This window comes from Haemorhous mexicanus, chromosome 5, assembly GCF_027477595.1.
Source record: "Haemorhous mexicanus isolate bHaeMex1 chromosome 5, bHaeMex1.pri, whole genome shotgun sequence".
In the NCBI taxonomy this organism is placed as follows: domain Eukaryota; kingdom Metazoa; phylum Chordata; class Aves; order Passeriformes; family Fringillidae; genus Haemorhous; species Haemorhous mexicanus.
In genome coordinates, this window is record NC_082345.1 from 17,038,331 (window position 1) to 17,055,474 (window position 17,144).

At 38.5% G+C, this 17,144-nt stretch overlaps 1 protein-coding gene across 1 annotated transcript in view; it reads left to right on the forward strand.

Moving 5' to 3' along the window:
• The first annotated feature begins 2,260 nt into the window (after positions 1-2,260).
• Positions 2,261-17,144, forward strand: part of MPPED1 (metallophosphoesterase domain containing 1) — a 46,485-nt gene continuing 31,601 nt past the window's right edge. The window contains exons 1-2 of the mRNA XM_059847863.1: positions 2,261-3,143; positions 8,131-8,312. Coding sequence (XP_059703846.1) covers positions 2,992-3,143; positions 8,131-8,312 — 334 coding nt within the window. The 5' untranslated portion in view covers positions 2,261-2,991. The remainder of the gene's footprint in view (positions 3,144-8,130; positions 8,313-17,144) is intronic.

Below are 17,144 nucleotides of genomic sequence, written 5' to 3' on the forward strand. Positions count from 1 at the left end.
CCCATTCCCTTCCCAACTTCCCAGAACTTCCCAGAACTTCCCTTCCCAGAACTTCCCAGAACCTTCCCAGAACTTCCCAGAACTTCCCAGAACTTCCCTTCCAGAACTTCCCTTCCCAGAACTTCCCAGAACTTCCCAGAACTTCCCAGAACTTCCCAGAACTCCCAGAACTTCCCAGAACTTCCCTTCCCAGAACTTCCCTTCCCTTCCCAGGAACTTCCCTTCCTAGAAGTTCCCTTCCCTTTCCAATTCTTTTTATGGTTTTTATGTGTCCACGGTTGGCACTGAGTGACTGTCACTGAGCAGAGCAGAAGGCTCAATATCCTGTTGCATTTCCCCCCCCCTTTTTTTTTTTTTTTTTTAATCAAAGGAAATAAGTTGTCTTCCCATTTTTCATCTGTATATAGGGTGAACTTTTTGCCAGATATTTGTTGCCATTCTCTCCGGCTGGCCACAAATTGTGTGGTTCAGTCACTTTCCCATGTGCAAGGTGGATTCCCTACTTAAAAGAGCTCTTTGCAGTAAGGGTGTGTCCAGTGGTGTACTGGATATGTTTCTGTTCACCAAACAAATTTGTCTTTGAGTTAGATTGTGTTGGTACGTGCTATTCCACTAACTCAGAAAGAGGAAGAGAGCCAAAGGGTGGATATTGGGGTACATGCACATTTAGCTGCTGTTTCTGCAGCAGATTTGACATCTGACTTGTGACAAATTGTAAAGGACAGAACCCAAAGAGGAGACTGACAGAAGCTGTTTGCCCAGCTGCTCTGAGCTCCTGAGAGCTTCAAGGCTAAAGGGAGATTCTAGGTCCCTAAGGCAGAGCCTTAACTCCTTTGAAAACCCCGGTTCAGGTTGTCTGTAAAGTGGGCACAGTCCCCCAAATTGTAAAAAAAAGACTGTGTTTTTCAGGTAGTTGAAATCCTTATGTGGAGTGTGGAATCATAAATTATTTATCTTGCTGGAGAATATTTCTAGAGGTCACCAGTTCTAATAGTTTCTTTCAAACAGAAGTAGGTTCACTTAGAACAGTTTGCCCCCTATAAAATCTCTGACCTTGACTATTCAAACTTCTTTACAAATGCATCATTTAATACAGGAAGCTCCTTAGGGAAGGTTCTTCACATCTGCTGTCATAGTTTCTTATTTCCTAAATGCAGCCATTTATACTTGATTATTCTTACAAGGATCGTGCCTCCCTTCCCTCCTCCTGCTATGGCACATTTCTTTGTGCTGCTGCTTCTTCTGCAGCCTGAACTTGGCATCTGAGAGTGTTTGAAATCCCAAATTTTCTTTGTTGTTATTCTAGCATTTCCTTACCGCTCAGTTCTAGGGGAGGGCATGTAGGAATCTACTCCTTTATTCTGAGGCTGTTTTGCTGTGGCTTGTTAGTGACAGCAAGTTGTCATCATCTTACAGCCATTCAGCCAGTAACAAAAACCAAGCTGAATCCTTCATTTCGGCTTCCTGAGAAGATTTTCCCAAACAAAAATACTCTGCCACTTCTTGGAGCACTTAACATCTGCAGTAGTTAAGCAGAGGGCTGCAGCCCAGATTTTTAAAAATGCTTAAGTGCTTTACTGCCACTAAACTGAATTGAACCTAAGTACTTGTAAATAGCTTTAAAAATCTGAGTGACTGTGAAGGCCTCCCTCATCCATCACTCTCGGCAGTGCTCCCTTCAGAATGGCGGAAAGGCACATCAGCATGGTCACAGAAAATTCTTCCAGTCCTGCTCTCCAAAACTCTGCATATTAAGTGAATTGCTGCATTCTAGCACGGCTTTTCATGAAATACATCTTTGAAACAGATTGCTTGTGTTCCCTAGAAGAAAAGAGCCCGTGCTTGCATGAAAGTCAATATTTAAGTCAGACAACTTTTAAAAAGGATGCGAAGTTACACTGTAAAAATACCCACCTTTATAGCTTATAATCAATTTTTTATTAAAACTGGGAAATAAGAGTAAAATTCACATTTAAATTACTTTCTGCTGTTTCTAGGGGATACTCTTTGCATTCCAGTTGGTTTCACGTTGTTCTTCCCCTGCCCATGTTTGGTACTGCTGTTCTAGACTTGCATAACCTCCGGGGAAAAATTTATTCTCAAACACAAAACCTGTATGGATTTTACATTTTTTAATATTTAGTAACTTTTAACTGTGTGTTAGCCTTGGAATCACTCTGTTTTCCTGTGAATCCAGAATGCTGGGCTAGTACTGACTGAAAATTATTGGAAATAATTGGAAAATAATTTTTCCAATTATTTTGGAAAGGGGAGCCCTTCATATTTATGTCCTTCACTCAAGGAGTTGTATGCTCCTCAAGAAGTTCCTTCAGTGACGCTATAAAACCTGGATTGAGTGCACAGAAAGGCATTTACTCTTCTGTTGATGTAAAGAACAGGCACTTGCAACGCTTCTCTGTAATGTCACAGAGTTTGGGAAAATTTAGTTAAACTAGTTCTTGTTCAATTTACTTGCATTTGAGGTGTGCATAGTCAGGTATTCCATTTCAGGTTTGGTGGGAGTTTTCTGAGGGAGAATGGGGAATAAAACTTCATCAGTTCTATAAAAAAGAAAAGAAAGTAAACGATTGTGTTGGAAAAACATTGTGATTTGATGTGGCTTTCTGAATGAATGATGGTCTTACCTTTTGGGTTTGGATTGAAAGTCTAAAATACTTGAGCAATAAGCAAGTAGCAAGCTTACTTTCACTCTGTGCTTCCCACCTCTAGTAAAGCGCGTTCGCCAGGTTGCTGATTAGAAAAGTTTGTGTACTTTGAGCAGTCTGTCTTCATCCCTCTGCCTTCCCCTCACGTTACAGAAAGCAAACGGTGAGCAGAGGAAGTGTCGACAGTTACGCTGCGTGTCTCCCTGTGCCACAGGTGTTCGGAAGGGGAGCGTGCTGGCCAGGCCGGGGGCTGCCATGGTGCTGGCCCCCGCTGCAGGGAGATAGCAGAGATGGTGGCCTGAGGGCGCCGGCCCCACACGCAGACATGGCCTTTGCCCAGTCCCACATCATGGCAGCCAGGAGGCACCAGCACAGCCGGCTCATCATCGAGGTGGATGAGTACAGCTCCAACCCCACACAGGCTTTCACGTTCTACAACATTAACCAGGGACGCTTCCAGCCCCCACATGTGCAAATGTAAGTATTATAGTGTTGTTATTGCTCCGGCACATCCTTCGGAATGGTTATTGCCTTGTCGACGTGGTATTTGATGGACCAGTCACAAAGAATTCAAGGAATGCTGTTTGCTGCCTTTCTAATAATATTTACTATAATGACAAGAAATCAGTCCATTTGAAAAGTACTTTGTTAAAAGATGGGAGAAAGATTCCCTCACTGGTGTAAGTGTAATACATAGTACTTAGGTGTTGAAAAGATAAATATAAAACAAGTGGTGGCAATAAAACACAAGGTGCTATAAGGATGATACTTTCTGCAATCTTAATAACTAACGTTTGTTTGCTTTGTACACTTGCATGTTGATGTACATGGCTGCTGAAAATACCAAGCCTAGATCTGTACACCACATGTTCTGTTTGGTTAGTTATATTACAGCTGCATACAAGGAAAAAATCATATAAATACATAAAATACTGTGGGCACCCATCCGAAAACTTACTTTCCAAAAGTGCCAAGTGCTTAAAGAGTAATTAAAATAATGTGTTTGTTTCTGACTTCTTATATAATGACAACATCAGTAAAATTAACTGCTCTAGATGATTTACTTGTAATGTAAAGTGGAGAATTATAATTACGAAATGAAACCTGCCATAAAGTTTAGAGCCAGAAGGAAAAGCAAAACAGTAAAGCTATTACAAATAAATTAAGTATAAAATTCTACTGTAAAATATTTTTATAGGGAATGAAAATGTCTGCACTATTTTATTGTGTATGTTAAAGAGAGAAGGAGCCTTATCTTTAGATCAGATGACTAGTTTTCATTTTTTAAAGAGTATTCTTTTCCATTAGGAAGACAGAACAAATAGTCACCTAATTTACATTTTTTGCATTTAATATTATTTGATAACTTAAAAACCTTGGTCATGATTTCTGCAGTTAAAAAACTCAGCACTTGTGACTGGTTGAATGCTGTGTGTCTATTTAGTGAATGCCTTTTTTGGCATAAATTAGATTATATAAAAAAAATCTGATGACTAACATGTATATCAAGATGGTGAGCAAACACTTGGTTTTTGGGGGCAGTATATTATGGTCTGTGTTGGGGTTTTTTAGATCCTACTGAAATGCAAACAGTAAAATGAGTTGAGTGTTAGCACTGGGAAACATCTTTTGTTTATAGAGCTGGCAAATGGTAGAAAAAGTACAAACAAACAAATGTGGGTTCTGAAATACTTTTACAATGAAAATGCCAAATGCAGGTTGCCTGATTTGTTGAGGCTTAGCTATTCTTTGTGAATATTCAGACAGCTCCTGGGCACTCAGAGATCTGTTTCCTGATCTTAAAAGCTAAATATTATTTACTGGGCTGAAAATAAGTTATTTATTAGTATTCACTTGGGTCTCAACAATATGCTGCTTAAACTTCTAACCAGTAAGAAGCTGTGGTACAGGAGGCTTAGGCAGTCAACTACATGATCGAAAACCAGCACCCAAGCGAGGAGTTGAAAATAAGATATTTTTAGAAAATAGTTCCTCAGAAGAGTATAGAAATCTCTCATGAATGATTAATACTATTGAAGAAGCTTGTGCAAATAGAAAAACAGGCCAAATGAATTGAAACATGTACCACAATCTGACCTACGCTTTCCCTTTGTACAGAAATAGTAAATAATGTTTCTGAATACCAGCAGGATTGCTTTTTCTTCTTACCAGTGAACAGAATAGTAATAAAGAAGGGAAAAGTAGACATAAAAAGGGTGACAAAAGCACCTTTTATTCACATGACTGTTGTGGGTGAAATCTTAGCTCTGCTTCTGTGCATGCAAGTTTTGTCCTTAACTTCAGGGAGGTGAAGGCTTTGTGCATGGTTCAAAATACCTCCATTAGTGATGTTGCAGGCAATCAGCAACATTTCACAAAGACCTGTTAACATCTGAACTCTCAGAAAACTACTTTAACCACGGGAGGGGGGGTGGGGGGCAGGAGGGTTGCATGCTCCTTTTCTTCTGCTCTTCCTTGGTCCTCTGTGCAGGTTTGGATTTCTTATTTGATGTTTTAGCTCCCAGAATATGCTGACAGCCCTTTCTAGACCTGTCGTAGTCTGGCATCCCTGTGCTTGTGAGATGGCTGGGTTGCCTCTGACAAGGAGGGTGGTAAATTCTGCCAGTGTTTTCAAGTCCATCAGTCATTTCTGGAAAGTGCCTGTCTCACTCCTTCCTGAAGTACTGAAATCTGGTGTATAAACTAACCTCTAGAAATGTTTTTGCTTTGAGATGTTCCAACTTCGCTTTTCAGTTTCTCTGCAAGTTTTCCTACTGATCTAAAGAAAAACAAAAGCATTTGCACAAAAATAATCAGCAGATCTGTATTCCTCTGCTCATGCTGCAAGCTGTGCATTGGGTGTTGGTGTGACAGCTGCTGTGGGAATGCGTTACACAAGAATATGGGATTGAGCCTTCAGAAATTATTTCCAGTAATACAGCTTAGATGAGTTTGTGAAACTTGACATATGCTTTTACCTATATATGGTCTCAGTGCGTGCATATCACTTCAACATGAGAAATCTGCATCTCATTTATTTGGGTGGGTTTTTTTGTATTGATGCCTTTTTTCCCACGAAAATTCTCTGGCCTATTGCAGAGAATTTAAAAGTTACACATACCTCATCAACCAGGAAAATGCTGTCCACACCTTCCCCATACCCATCCAAAGCATGTGCATTATGCGCTGCATGGGGTTGCCATGGTAAGTCTGCTGTTCTTTCCACACAGCTTCCCATGTGAAACGGACACTGCTCCCTAACACCCATCTCACTACTGTGCTGAGCTTTAAAATATTTCTGAAGGAGAAGCTGTACCTGCTTTAAAGGCTACCCTACCATGAAAAGTCAAAGAGTGATGTTTTAGAACAGTCCATATCCTTCTGTTTGCCAAGGCAGTATCCATGATTTAAAGCTGGCTCAGTAATGCCATCTGTAACTCGCTTTGGGAAGTGTTGGGCAGGGAGAGCAATAATTCAGTTTACTGGACTGGTGTTTAATCCTTTTAGCTTGAACAGCTACAGTGATAGCCAAGGTCAGTCCCTCACCATTTTTATCCAACCATCCTGGTTCATTTTGTGAACTGCATCATCCTTCACCCAGCTCCCACCAGAGGGCAAATCCTCACCTCCCAGTCTGAGCCCTACCACTGACCACCCATATTCCTCTGCACTCCTGCTGCCTCCCCTGGAGCTTGCCCTGTGCAGCTCTCGTGTCCAAAACAGAGGCATTTTTAACATCTCAGCTCTTTTCCTTCATTTGCCCTTCCCCACGTACCCTACACAAGGAGTTTTCAGCTGCTTGGAGTCCAAGCACTGCAGTCTTTGCCACCCAAGTTTTGGAGTTCCCAGGACACCCCTGCTTATATATGCCCCTGGCATGCAGTTCATCAGGTAGGATTTGATCACAGCTGGGTTTACACCTCAGCTCATATTTAGCTACTTTCTGCTCAAAACCTGGAACTTCAGAAAGACAACCCTAAGGTGTTTGTACAAAAAGGCTGCTCCTCCAGCTTTGCTGTAAAAACCCCAAAATTTCTTCTTCCTATGTGACAAAGATAGGTACAAAATAATTGGTTCATACTCCGGTGTTGTAGTTACATTGTAGAAAATGCTAAGACTTTTTTCTGTATTTAACAAGATTTCAATGTTTTAGATTTGTTCCTCACCCTATCACTTATCCTGTGAGGTTGTCAAAAATGCCTCAGTTTATCTGCCTATAAATTTCATAGAATTTTTTTACACAGAGAAAAGGTTGAGTGACTAAAAATTATTATCTTATACCTTTTAAGCACTAAAATGCTTTTTGAAAATTTACCTAGTAAACAGAAGTAGTATTATTAAAAGCAAAGATCTCTATGATTTTTCCCCTGAGTTTGTTTATGTAAAAGTAAGCTCCTGAATTGAAGAATAGCCAGCAAGGGATAGAAATATGTACTGTATACTGCAACAGTGAGCAAAAGTAATTTTATTTGCCCTTTCAAAAGAAACGTTGTAAAAGTAAAATAGCTCATAACAATTCTGTATATCTCTCTGGTTTCTAGTGGCATTAAAATAACTCTTGCATCTCTTGCTTTTTGTTTTTTTTTCCACGAGAATTCCCTAACTGGAGTAGCAGATAAAGTATAGCTGCATATAGATAGGTTTGCTTCCATGTATTCAAACAAAATATGGATTGAGGTTAAAAAGATTGATTTGAAAACAAGTATTCCTTCTATGGCAGAGGGGTGTTCTTTGATTTCCTCTTGTAAAATATAAGTAAGTCTCATCATACTGGGTCAGATCTTCTAGTTTCTTCAGTTTTGCATGTAGAGATTGGGTTCTGAACAATGCAGCCTCACTCCTCAGAACATCTGATTTCATTTAGTGTAATTAAGCCCAGAAAATCGTCACTTTGTCCTGACAATAGTCAGGCTTTAACGTACATTTACAGCTGTTAGGAGAGTTTTTATGTTGCTTTGCATTAACACACTGAAACATATCTCCAAAATGTGTTAGTTGAATTTGCTCAAATTGAGTAACTTGCAGAAAAGAAGTTATAATTAGGAAAAAAACCCAAACCATATAAATGTATTTATGTATCTAAAATAAATCTTTTCCCTGTGTACAGTGTAATCATATTTAAACAATGAAATGGGATAGTACTTTTCCTTTGAAAATGGCAATATATTTGATTTATTTGTGGGTATTTGTGTCACTTACTGCCATAGTCCAATCTCTTTTCCTTAATCTCTTTAAATTCATCTATCTATCTACCCAACAAATACTGCAAATGTTGTGATGTGAACATCAAGAATTTTTACACCTCCCATTAGTGTTAGGTTTGTTTTAAGAAATCCTTCCATCAGGCAGATTTAGAAGTCTGTGTACTCTTTTGTAAAGGTAAAAAAGTAGTGTCAAAATTGCAAAGAAGACACCAAGGAGTACGTAAATACTTTATAACCTTGTTATGATGCATTTCCTACAGGGTTGATCCGGTGCCCCACGATGCTCCGAAGCCTCCAGGATATACACGATTTGTCTGTATTTCTGATACTCACTCAAGAACTGATCCCATCCAAATGCCATATGGAGATGTGCTAATACATGCTGGTGATTTTACTGAGCTGGGACTTCCTAGTGAAGTAAAAAAATTCAACGAGTGGCTAGGTAGGTATTGAACTCTGTGTGGATTCGACAGTAAATTTGTTTACTGATTGTATCTGCCCCTTCTGCCTCCCAGTTAAAAACCGTCACACACTCAGAAGTCATGAATATTAATTTGACTTTTAAATTTGAATGGCAGTGAGTGGGAATCAGATTTTTTTTCCTTAGATTCGACAAATATTTTTGCATTTTTCTAACTGAGCAAATAGGATTTGTGAGACTATTCATCTGTTCTGCCTTCCCGCTCTCAAGTGTACATTAGACAACTTCTTGGTGTTAGCAACAATTGAAGTCAGGAGGCCTTTAATGATTTACATAACACTTCTTGCATACATTGTTACAGCTTTGCTGCCTCCCCTAAAAAGTTGTTGTGACTGAAAACATTTTTCTGTTTAACCCCAGAGGGCTCATAGGTTTGGGGGTTTTTTTAATATCTGAGGCTCAGCTGTGCCACAGAGATGAATTCTGAACAAAGCAAACCCTGTGTGCCTGTGGTTGCTGCTTTGGATGTAGCAGACCAGATGTAGATGCCTTCTGTAGGCAACTTTTGGCATTGCTAACTGAAATTCTGTTCCACTGGGCAACAGAGTGATGATTTACATGTGCTTCTGCAATGTTTTGTATATGATAAAAAAAAAAAATATTAAAATTGGAAAGCATGCACTGTATCCAGACAAAAACCCTCATCAGTGCTGCTCTTGCAGCATTGCAGATACCTTAATTTAGAATAAAAGTGGCTTCTGGATTTTAAGACTTCATTAATTAAAAAAAGGTGAGAGGGAATGAAGGAGTTGGAGAGAGAAAGGACCCAGTTTAAGGGTAACAGATTTCAAGTTTTTGTGTTGATTTTCTTACTTGTAGTTGATATTTTTGCATTTTTTTTCTGTCTTTTTTTTTTTTTTTTGCTACATATTGCAGTAATCCACACTAGGAAGGCACAAAGCAGACAGACGCATGTAGGCTGAAATGAAATTTAAAAAGGAAAGTCAGGACTTCACAATTTAAACAAATATTTACTAGCAAATAATTATTAGCAAGACTGATAAATATTTATTTGAGCTCAGGAACCCAGTAATATGCCCCACATAGAACAATTTTTTTTTTTTTCTGTGACTATGAAGGTAGGAACAGCGTGTGGAATACTTGATATAGAGCTATCAACTCTGTCTCTGTACCCAAAAGGAACAGGTTGGTTATAAAACAGCAAGTTTTGACCCTGTTTTGTAGGTCTCTACCATATATTATAGTAATGTGCCCAAAATAGCATTTACAAATTATTCAAACCATATGGTTACCCCTTCTAAATAATCCTGGTTTTATTTATCTGCTGGTGTGGGAAGAGAAGTGCTTTGGGATATTGCTGGAGAGCAAGGATGGGGCTGTGCTCATTGCTTGCTGCACAGTTTTTGTCTCCAGTTCTCCATCTGCCTCCCTGCTGGTCACAGCTGTACGGTGTTCTGAAGATGTCTGTAAGCTGAAATCCTCTCAGAATAGTAGAGAGATTTCCCAAGGCATTTCTGTGATGTTCTCTTCATCATTTTTATTCCAAAAAAAAGCGCTTAATTTTCTGACTTTTCAGGCATGCTTCCAATTTTCATGGTAGCGTGCGCTTGGGAAAAGGTGATCTTGGTAGTTGGAGTTATATTTTTGCAAGAGCAAAATATTTGACATACAGGAAATTAGCAATTTAAAAGGTTTTTGTTTGGTTTCTTGGCAATTTAAAATAAAGATTTAACTTAAATTTTTAATCAAGTTTTTGTTTGGTTGTTTTAAACAACCAGTTTATCAACTCTTGAATATATTGAGTGTTCACAAAATCTGCAGTAAATGGCAGAATGGTTAAAAGCATCCCCATTGAGAAGGAATTTCAGAAGCTTTTGCTGGTTGTCCATTTTTTTGTGAAGGCGTTAGTCTCCAACAGCTAATTTTGCAGCTCCACGGCCAATCCAACCTTCTCCCTCTTCCTTAATATTTTACTGGTTTCTTGAGAAAGTAACTGACAGACTCTGGCACCGACTTTTCCTCCACTGACATTCTTCCTTGTTGCTGCCAGATTTCCCTGTTTATTCCTTCATATACAGGGCTCACTTTCCCACTTCTTTGTCTTATCCGTGTCTCCTGCTGTCCTTAGATTACAACTTTGTTTTTGCCTTGCAAGAAACACTAGGTTTGGTACAGCTTCCCTTGATCTCAGCTTCCCCTCAAGCAGGAGATACAAACGCTCCTCCTGCTTTTGCTCCAAGTCTCTATGTGCAGCATTGATTCCTACCTTTCAGTTTTCAGTTCTGCCATACCCTCTTGGGTCTGTGCCACTCCGGTCTCTCTGTTTCATCTTTTCAGATGAACTCGCCCTTCAGCAAACTCAGATTTTATCTTTGAGCATTACTCAAAACTCCTGTGCCTGTCTGATGGAAAATTTATTTTACATTACCATCATTAACTTCCATGGGCCTTATGGTTCTATCAAGCACATGCTCAAGTGTTGTGCTAATAGAGGCACATTGGCTGGATGAGTCATCCCTTAAAATCTGTTCTCTTTTTCTGACTGTCCCTGGTTCCTAGGAAGGCCGCTACTAGCTCGGGTAATGGCGCTTACAATCCCGGTATTGTCCCTGGCTGGGGCTGGTACCCAGGTGTTCTGTTTTGGCAGCCCTTTAGTCACCATGTTTTATACTTCTGACTCCTAAAGCCTTCTAGTTCATTTCAATTGGTTCTTTCTGGTCATTAATTGCTTTCTGTCATGTGTCTTTTCCTCTAAGCCTTTCTCAGGGAGAGAGTTGAGGTTTCACTAGGGCTGGCTTGGTGTCTAATTCTGTGGAAGAGATAAAATGTTGGTGATCAGTGGATGTGCCTTTTTTCTCAGCCTTCTCTGGTAGGTAGCCCAGCATTACTTTTAATTTAATACATAGATTTTTCTTCACTGAGTTTTTTAATTACATTTTGTGTCTGTGCAAAGTTTGAGCACAGACAAAGTTTTGCAGCAGAGTTCCAGAATATGACAGGGATGTTGAGATGAACTGTGCTTATTCTGAACCTCTCACCTACTAGTTTCATTTGGTATTTCCTAATACTGGAAGAGGCAAGTGAAAAATTTATCATTCTTTATTCTGCTTAAGAATTTTTAGGCTCTATCCATATCTGTCCTTAAGATATTTTTCAGGCTGAAGAATGTTCAGAAGTCCTTAAATGCCTTTGATCATCTGTGTCACTCTTTGTACCTCTTAGTTCCACATCCTTACAAAAAGAGTGAGACCAGAACTGTACATGTTCCGAGAACACTACAGATTTATACCCTGGTACAGTGAAATTTCCTAGTTCTCTTTTCCTTTTTGGTCTTGTCGATAATTCTGTTTTTAACAGAACAATGAGATGGCATTGTCATAAAATTTCCTAATACAATTCCATGAAGTCTTTCCTGAATGGTAATACCTAGTTCAGAACCCATCACTGTGTCTATAGTTTGTGTATTTTTTTCCAAATTTTAAAAATGATTCTGCATAAATTTATGTTCAGTTTCATCTGTCCTGTTACTGCCCAGTCATGAAATATCATGATGCACTTTTGCAAGTGAGATTTCTATTTTGCTGACATTTTTCAGGGTAACTGAAACGTTTTGCAGGGTAATTTTCTAAGTTGAAAATGAAGGAAATAGGGGATGAATAGTCAGTTTACAAAGCATACAAACAGTGCCAACCTGCTCATTGCCTTCTCTTTTTTTTTCTGAACTGACCCTTCTCTTGTTATCATATCTCAACTTTTTCCTTTTTTTATCTAGTTTGTTCCCTTACTGTATTTTTCTTCCAAATTTAAAAATTCAGTTTTGGAGAACCAGAATAAGACAAAGTACAAGGTATGTTCTATTGTAGGAATGAACAGAAGGCCAAGAATCCAGGGAAACTTTCTGATGATTTATAAGAATGCATGGTATGACTTTGAACATGTGCTAATTTTCCAGTATGTTCAGGAGATTTTAATGATAGCACTTCAAACAGACAAAAATAATGTGCAGCTTTTTCATTATTTTGGGTTTTGTTATTTATTCCCTTCCTTACCTGCATGTCAATCAAACGTGTTGTAGGACAAATACAAAGACGTATATCCTGCCTTAGTACACTCATCAAATACTGACTCCAAAACCATCTCTATTTTTTATCTCCCATATTGTTGGCACTGGAAATTGCCTGCTTGGTTCAGTTGCTCATGTAATTCCCTTTGCTCAAGCCTGTAATATCATTTCCAAATTGCGTATGCTCCAGGACCCGCTGTCACTTTGAGCTTGTGGGTTACTTTCCTGGAAATTTAACTAAATAGCTGATCTGTGGTATAAGCTGCAACACTACTTCCATCTTTCTCTGAGAATTCTCTTCTGTGCATGGTATAAGCCGCAGCACTACTTCCATCTTTTCTCTGAGAATTCTCTTCTGTGCATGGATTGGGAAGATTACTTAAACTAACACATTGTGTAATATATATTGTTTCAGTGTGTTTGCTTGAGATTTTCCAATTTCTAAGACAGACTCTCTATTTGAGACTCAAGTTCAAGGTAAATTGGAAATAAAAAAATAGAAAGTGGCTTGGAGTTGTAATGGAAAACAATAATTAGCTCTTCAGAGTATTTTCCTGAAAATATTATTACATGTTGTACACACACAAACACAGACAAAAAAAAGAATTACATTATTTGATATGCACTTCAGAAGTTGACCTAGGCAAACTCAGCACAAAGGATAAGATTTTTATTTCAGACTAAAAAATATTTTAGAGTGAAGATGTTTACCAACTGTAGTAACTAGCATTACTAGAACATTACCTGTTTCTAGAATTAGACTGTATTTGATCTAAACTTGTCGCATTAGATTCTGTAGACAGAATCAGAGATTTGTTAATAAGTATCATCTCTACTTTTTAAAAGTCTTGAAAAAAGATCTTCAGAAAAACTTGTGGTCACTAGGCTTAGCTTTACTTTTGCTTTACTACTCAGCTTTGCAAAATGATAGTAATTATTTTTCTTCCTCTCTTAAGAGGTATATTTTTAAGTTAAGTAATACTCACATTTAAAGCAGATTAAAATCATGCTGAAGATGAAAAAAATCAGCTTCAGAGCAGCAAAAGGAATTAGAATTTATATATTGTAGTCATGCCATTTTGACCATTAGTAATTACGCTATTTTTATGTTAATGTAGAAACCCCTTGAAAGAAGTATTTAAGCATTAATTATCTATTTACAAAAGAATGGCTTTGGAAATGCAGTGAAAAACACTGAGCTGTGTAGGGATTCAGAGCAGATGCCAATTTTAAAAGACTGGGCATACTAAAAAAATGTGTCGGTTTTTACTGCTGTTCTTAAATTTATGGTGGCTGAGCCTTGACCCAAGGCTCAGACACAGAAAATTGCACTGCAGCACACTGTCCCAGTATTTCTCCAGTTCTGGGGAGTTAGGATGTCCTAGGAACTTCAGAATATTAAACTGGCTTCTGTGAGGAATATTTAAGTTGCATCCCTGTACTGGGAAGATGATCCAAAGCGACTGTTTTCCACATACACCTCCTATGCCAGTGGTGAGAAGCTGTAGAGGTGATAGGTGCTCAAGCATTGTTCCTTCATTTCCTCCTTCCAATCCCATGAGCTTCTGGGGTATTTCTTGAACTTTGTACTAATATTGAGCTTGCGTCTTTCCACTAATGCATTGAGAAGTATCCAAACTCCAGGATTCTGAGACTGAGGTTTCATAAATACTGAGATCCCTGACCCTTCAAATGAGCAAGTGAATAAAAATACCCAGTCTTGTCCCAGACTAGCAGACAAGGGTAGCTTTAGGAAGGCAGTGTGGCCCAGAAGTGAACAGCCACGGAACTGGAAAGATCTGGGATGTAAGTCTGTGAACTGTCATTGCCTCTGGCAGAGATATTTGAAAGAGCCTGAGGAAGACAGGCAACCAAATTCTAGTTAGTCATCTCCAGATTTGACAGCCTCTTTATTGTTCCTCCTTGTGAAATTGTGAAAATGATGCTTAATCCACCTACCACATGAATGTGTTGGAGGATTAATTATTCTCAGCACAGCATTTTGAACACCTATTGTGCAGCACTGTACACAAACATTAAACATGGTTATTAGTGCTGTACACCTCGTACGCTGACAAGACACATGGCTCTTTGTAGTCTTCCCTTCCAGAAGGTGACAAGTGGGAGATGCTGAAACACCTCCGTGGGATCTGAAGATCTGAATAGGAATCTGTATCAGCGTGCACAGAGATCCATGTAGGAAGTGTAAAACGTTTTTTAATTGTTACTTTTTAACTCAGTTTTCCCAGCTCCTTCCTTTTCATGGTCCCCAGATACAAGTTGTAACCAAAACTAGAATATTTTGGGGGGGCAGAAAAGATGTGGTAGGAATTATATCTCCCCAGAAAATTTAAGACTATAACTATCCCAGGAAGCAAAAAAACGCCAAACGAACTTATGAAAATGGACTGTGACTTACATAGTTGGTGGCTTTCAAGCCATCAAGTGCCATAAGCTGAGGTGACACATCAAAGGAAGGTTCAGTCCAGGCAGACATTGCAGTTGTGCAATTTTTTAGACATCTCTTATAGACCACAGGTGAACAGAATGTGCGGATCCACGTAACCTTTTGTCTTGATTCAGTGCAGCTACTCTAATGGCCTAGTTATGCATAGGGCTGGTTCTGCATAATTGCAGGGTAATTAAACAAACCAGGCTAAAAGGAAGCTACTTTTCCTTTAGAAGTAATTTTGACCAATTATATTATGTGGGTGGGTATAAAGCACAGTATATCAAAGAGCCTAAGTTGGATAATAATCAGGTGTTTTTTTTAGTTTGATTTGCCTTCATCTATTTTTAAGGAATCCTGTTTTATCAATGTGAGCGATGTTTTATGTGTTTGCTGTTTTAGCGTTTGGTATAATTACTGGCTTTTTCAATACAAGAATGGATAGAGCTGGAAGGTTACAGATGACTTCAGAGGGAGTGTTCATTTACAGTATTATTCCAGATTACACACCATACAAAAAGCATGTTAATGTAAATTTCCCAGACATCAGCATCAGTGTTTAAATACAGAACTGTCAAAAAGATGCTAAAAAGCAATCTGAGACAGTTATGCAGTCTTTCCACTGTATCACTCACTGCTGTATTCTAAAAGGTTGAAATGAGAGAGAAGAAGCACTAAGTGGGCACTTACATGATTGTCACTTCTTTTAATGAATACTAAAAATTTTGCTCAGTACAAAATACCAGGAAACAAACAAAACACATCTGCCTGTCCAGGTTTGCATTTAGCTCGGCAAAGTTGGGAGCTGATAACAACTGCAAGCTTCAGAGGAGGTCCAAAGTTAATAAAGGTACCTCACTTGGTACAAGAGGAGCCTGAAGTATGGACATCGCGAGTTTGCTCTTGGATTATTTGCAATGTTGATCTGGTTTACTTGGTTGCTAATAGAACAGGATGAACCCTTAATAACACAGACTTCCACTTTAAACAAGCTCAGCTGCAGAGAAATAGCAAACAGACAGTGCTGCTCAGCAGGCTGCATTATGCAGCCTGTAGTCCAAGTAATGGTTCCCCAGCACTTCAAGTTATTTTGTAAAAACTATGTTCGCCATAAAAAGAACCTACTGGAGTTTGGAATTAAAAAATTGCTGCAATAATTCTGTAATTGGTGCATAAACATGCAAAAATTAGATGTTTGGTTGATTTTCTTAATTAGTAATCTGCAGTAATGAAAGGAATAAAGATGTTCCTAGCTAAAGAAATATATATGTTCCTATACATATTATATTACCAGAACTGCTGTCATATTCTTATCCTGAAAAAATGAAGGCTAAGAAACTTTCTGAGGAAGCTTTGCTGTAAACTGAAAAAAACCTCCATGGATGAAGTGAAGAAATCTGTAAGATGATAACACATCTGGCTATATATAAGTTAAATATAATAACCTGAGATTGTTGATAGTAAAATAATCTCAAATGATAAGAAATTATATTGATGGAGGAAATTTAGGGCCAATTTTTTTGTGAGATGAGTTGTTCTGGGAGCAGAGCCACTGCTGCCTGACTTCTTGGATCTATTCTCGTAGATCTGTTGTGGGTTCCAAGTTGCCTCATTCCTTTGAAACCCCTCCTTCAGACTGGGAATTATTTACCTTAGACACTTTCAGGAAATTCAAGGGAATATAATTATCTTTGAGGTTTTTATGTAGTAAATAGCTTTTCAATCTGCTGGGCAGTTTCAGATAGATATGGAGTGACAAGCAGACAGAAGTCTAAAGCATTGCACTTCTGCAAGTTCTATGTTTTCCCTAAGAAAAAAGATATCTTTTGCTAAAACTGCTAAATTAAGGGCAAGATAACGTGTCTCCAGCATTTTATTGCATGTAAGGGGAGATTACAAAATGGAAAGGGGAAAATAAGGCAGGAGAGACAAAGAGCCATGTAGCTGAGAAGAAGGAAAAGGATGGGAGAAATCTCTTATCCCACATTAATACAGAGGCTGACAGAGTGGATGGTGGCTTGGAGCCCCATTCTAAATTGGCAGAAGGCAAAAGTTTAATGTGGCCTGAAAGAGAAAGCTCAGAAGCCCAGGGCTGAATCTGAGCCAGTGGGTTTCTGATAGGATTTTGATTTGTAAATGTTTCATTCCAAATCCAAATAGGATGAAGTAGATAGAGGTTGATTATGGAGGAAAATAATTCTTGTTTCTTGCAAATTAAACATAGTGAGAGGAAAAAACCCAACACTTATTTTAGGGAAAAAAAAAAGAAATTTTGCCTAGAAATGAAATTTTTATTCACCCCAAAATATTTTAAATGGAC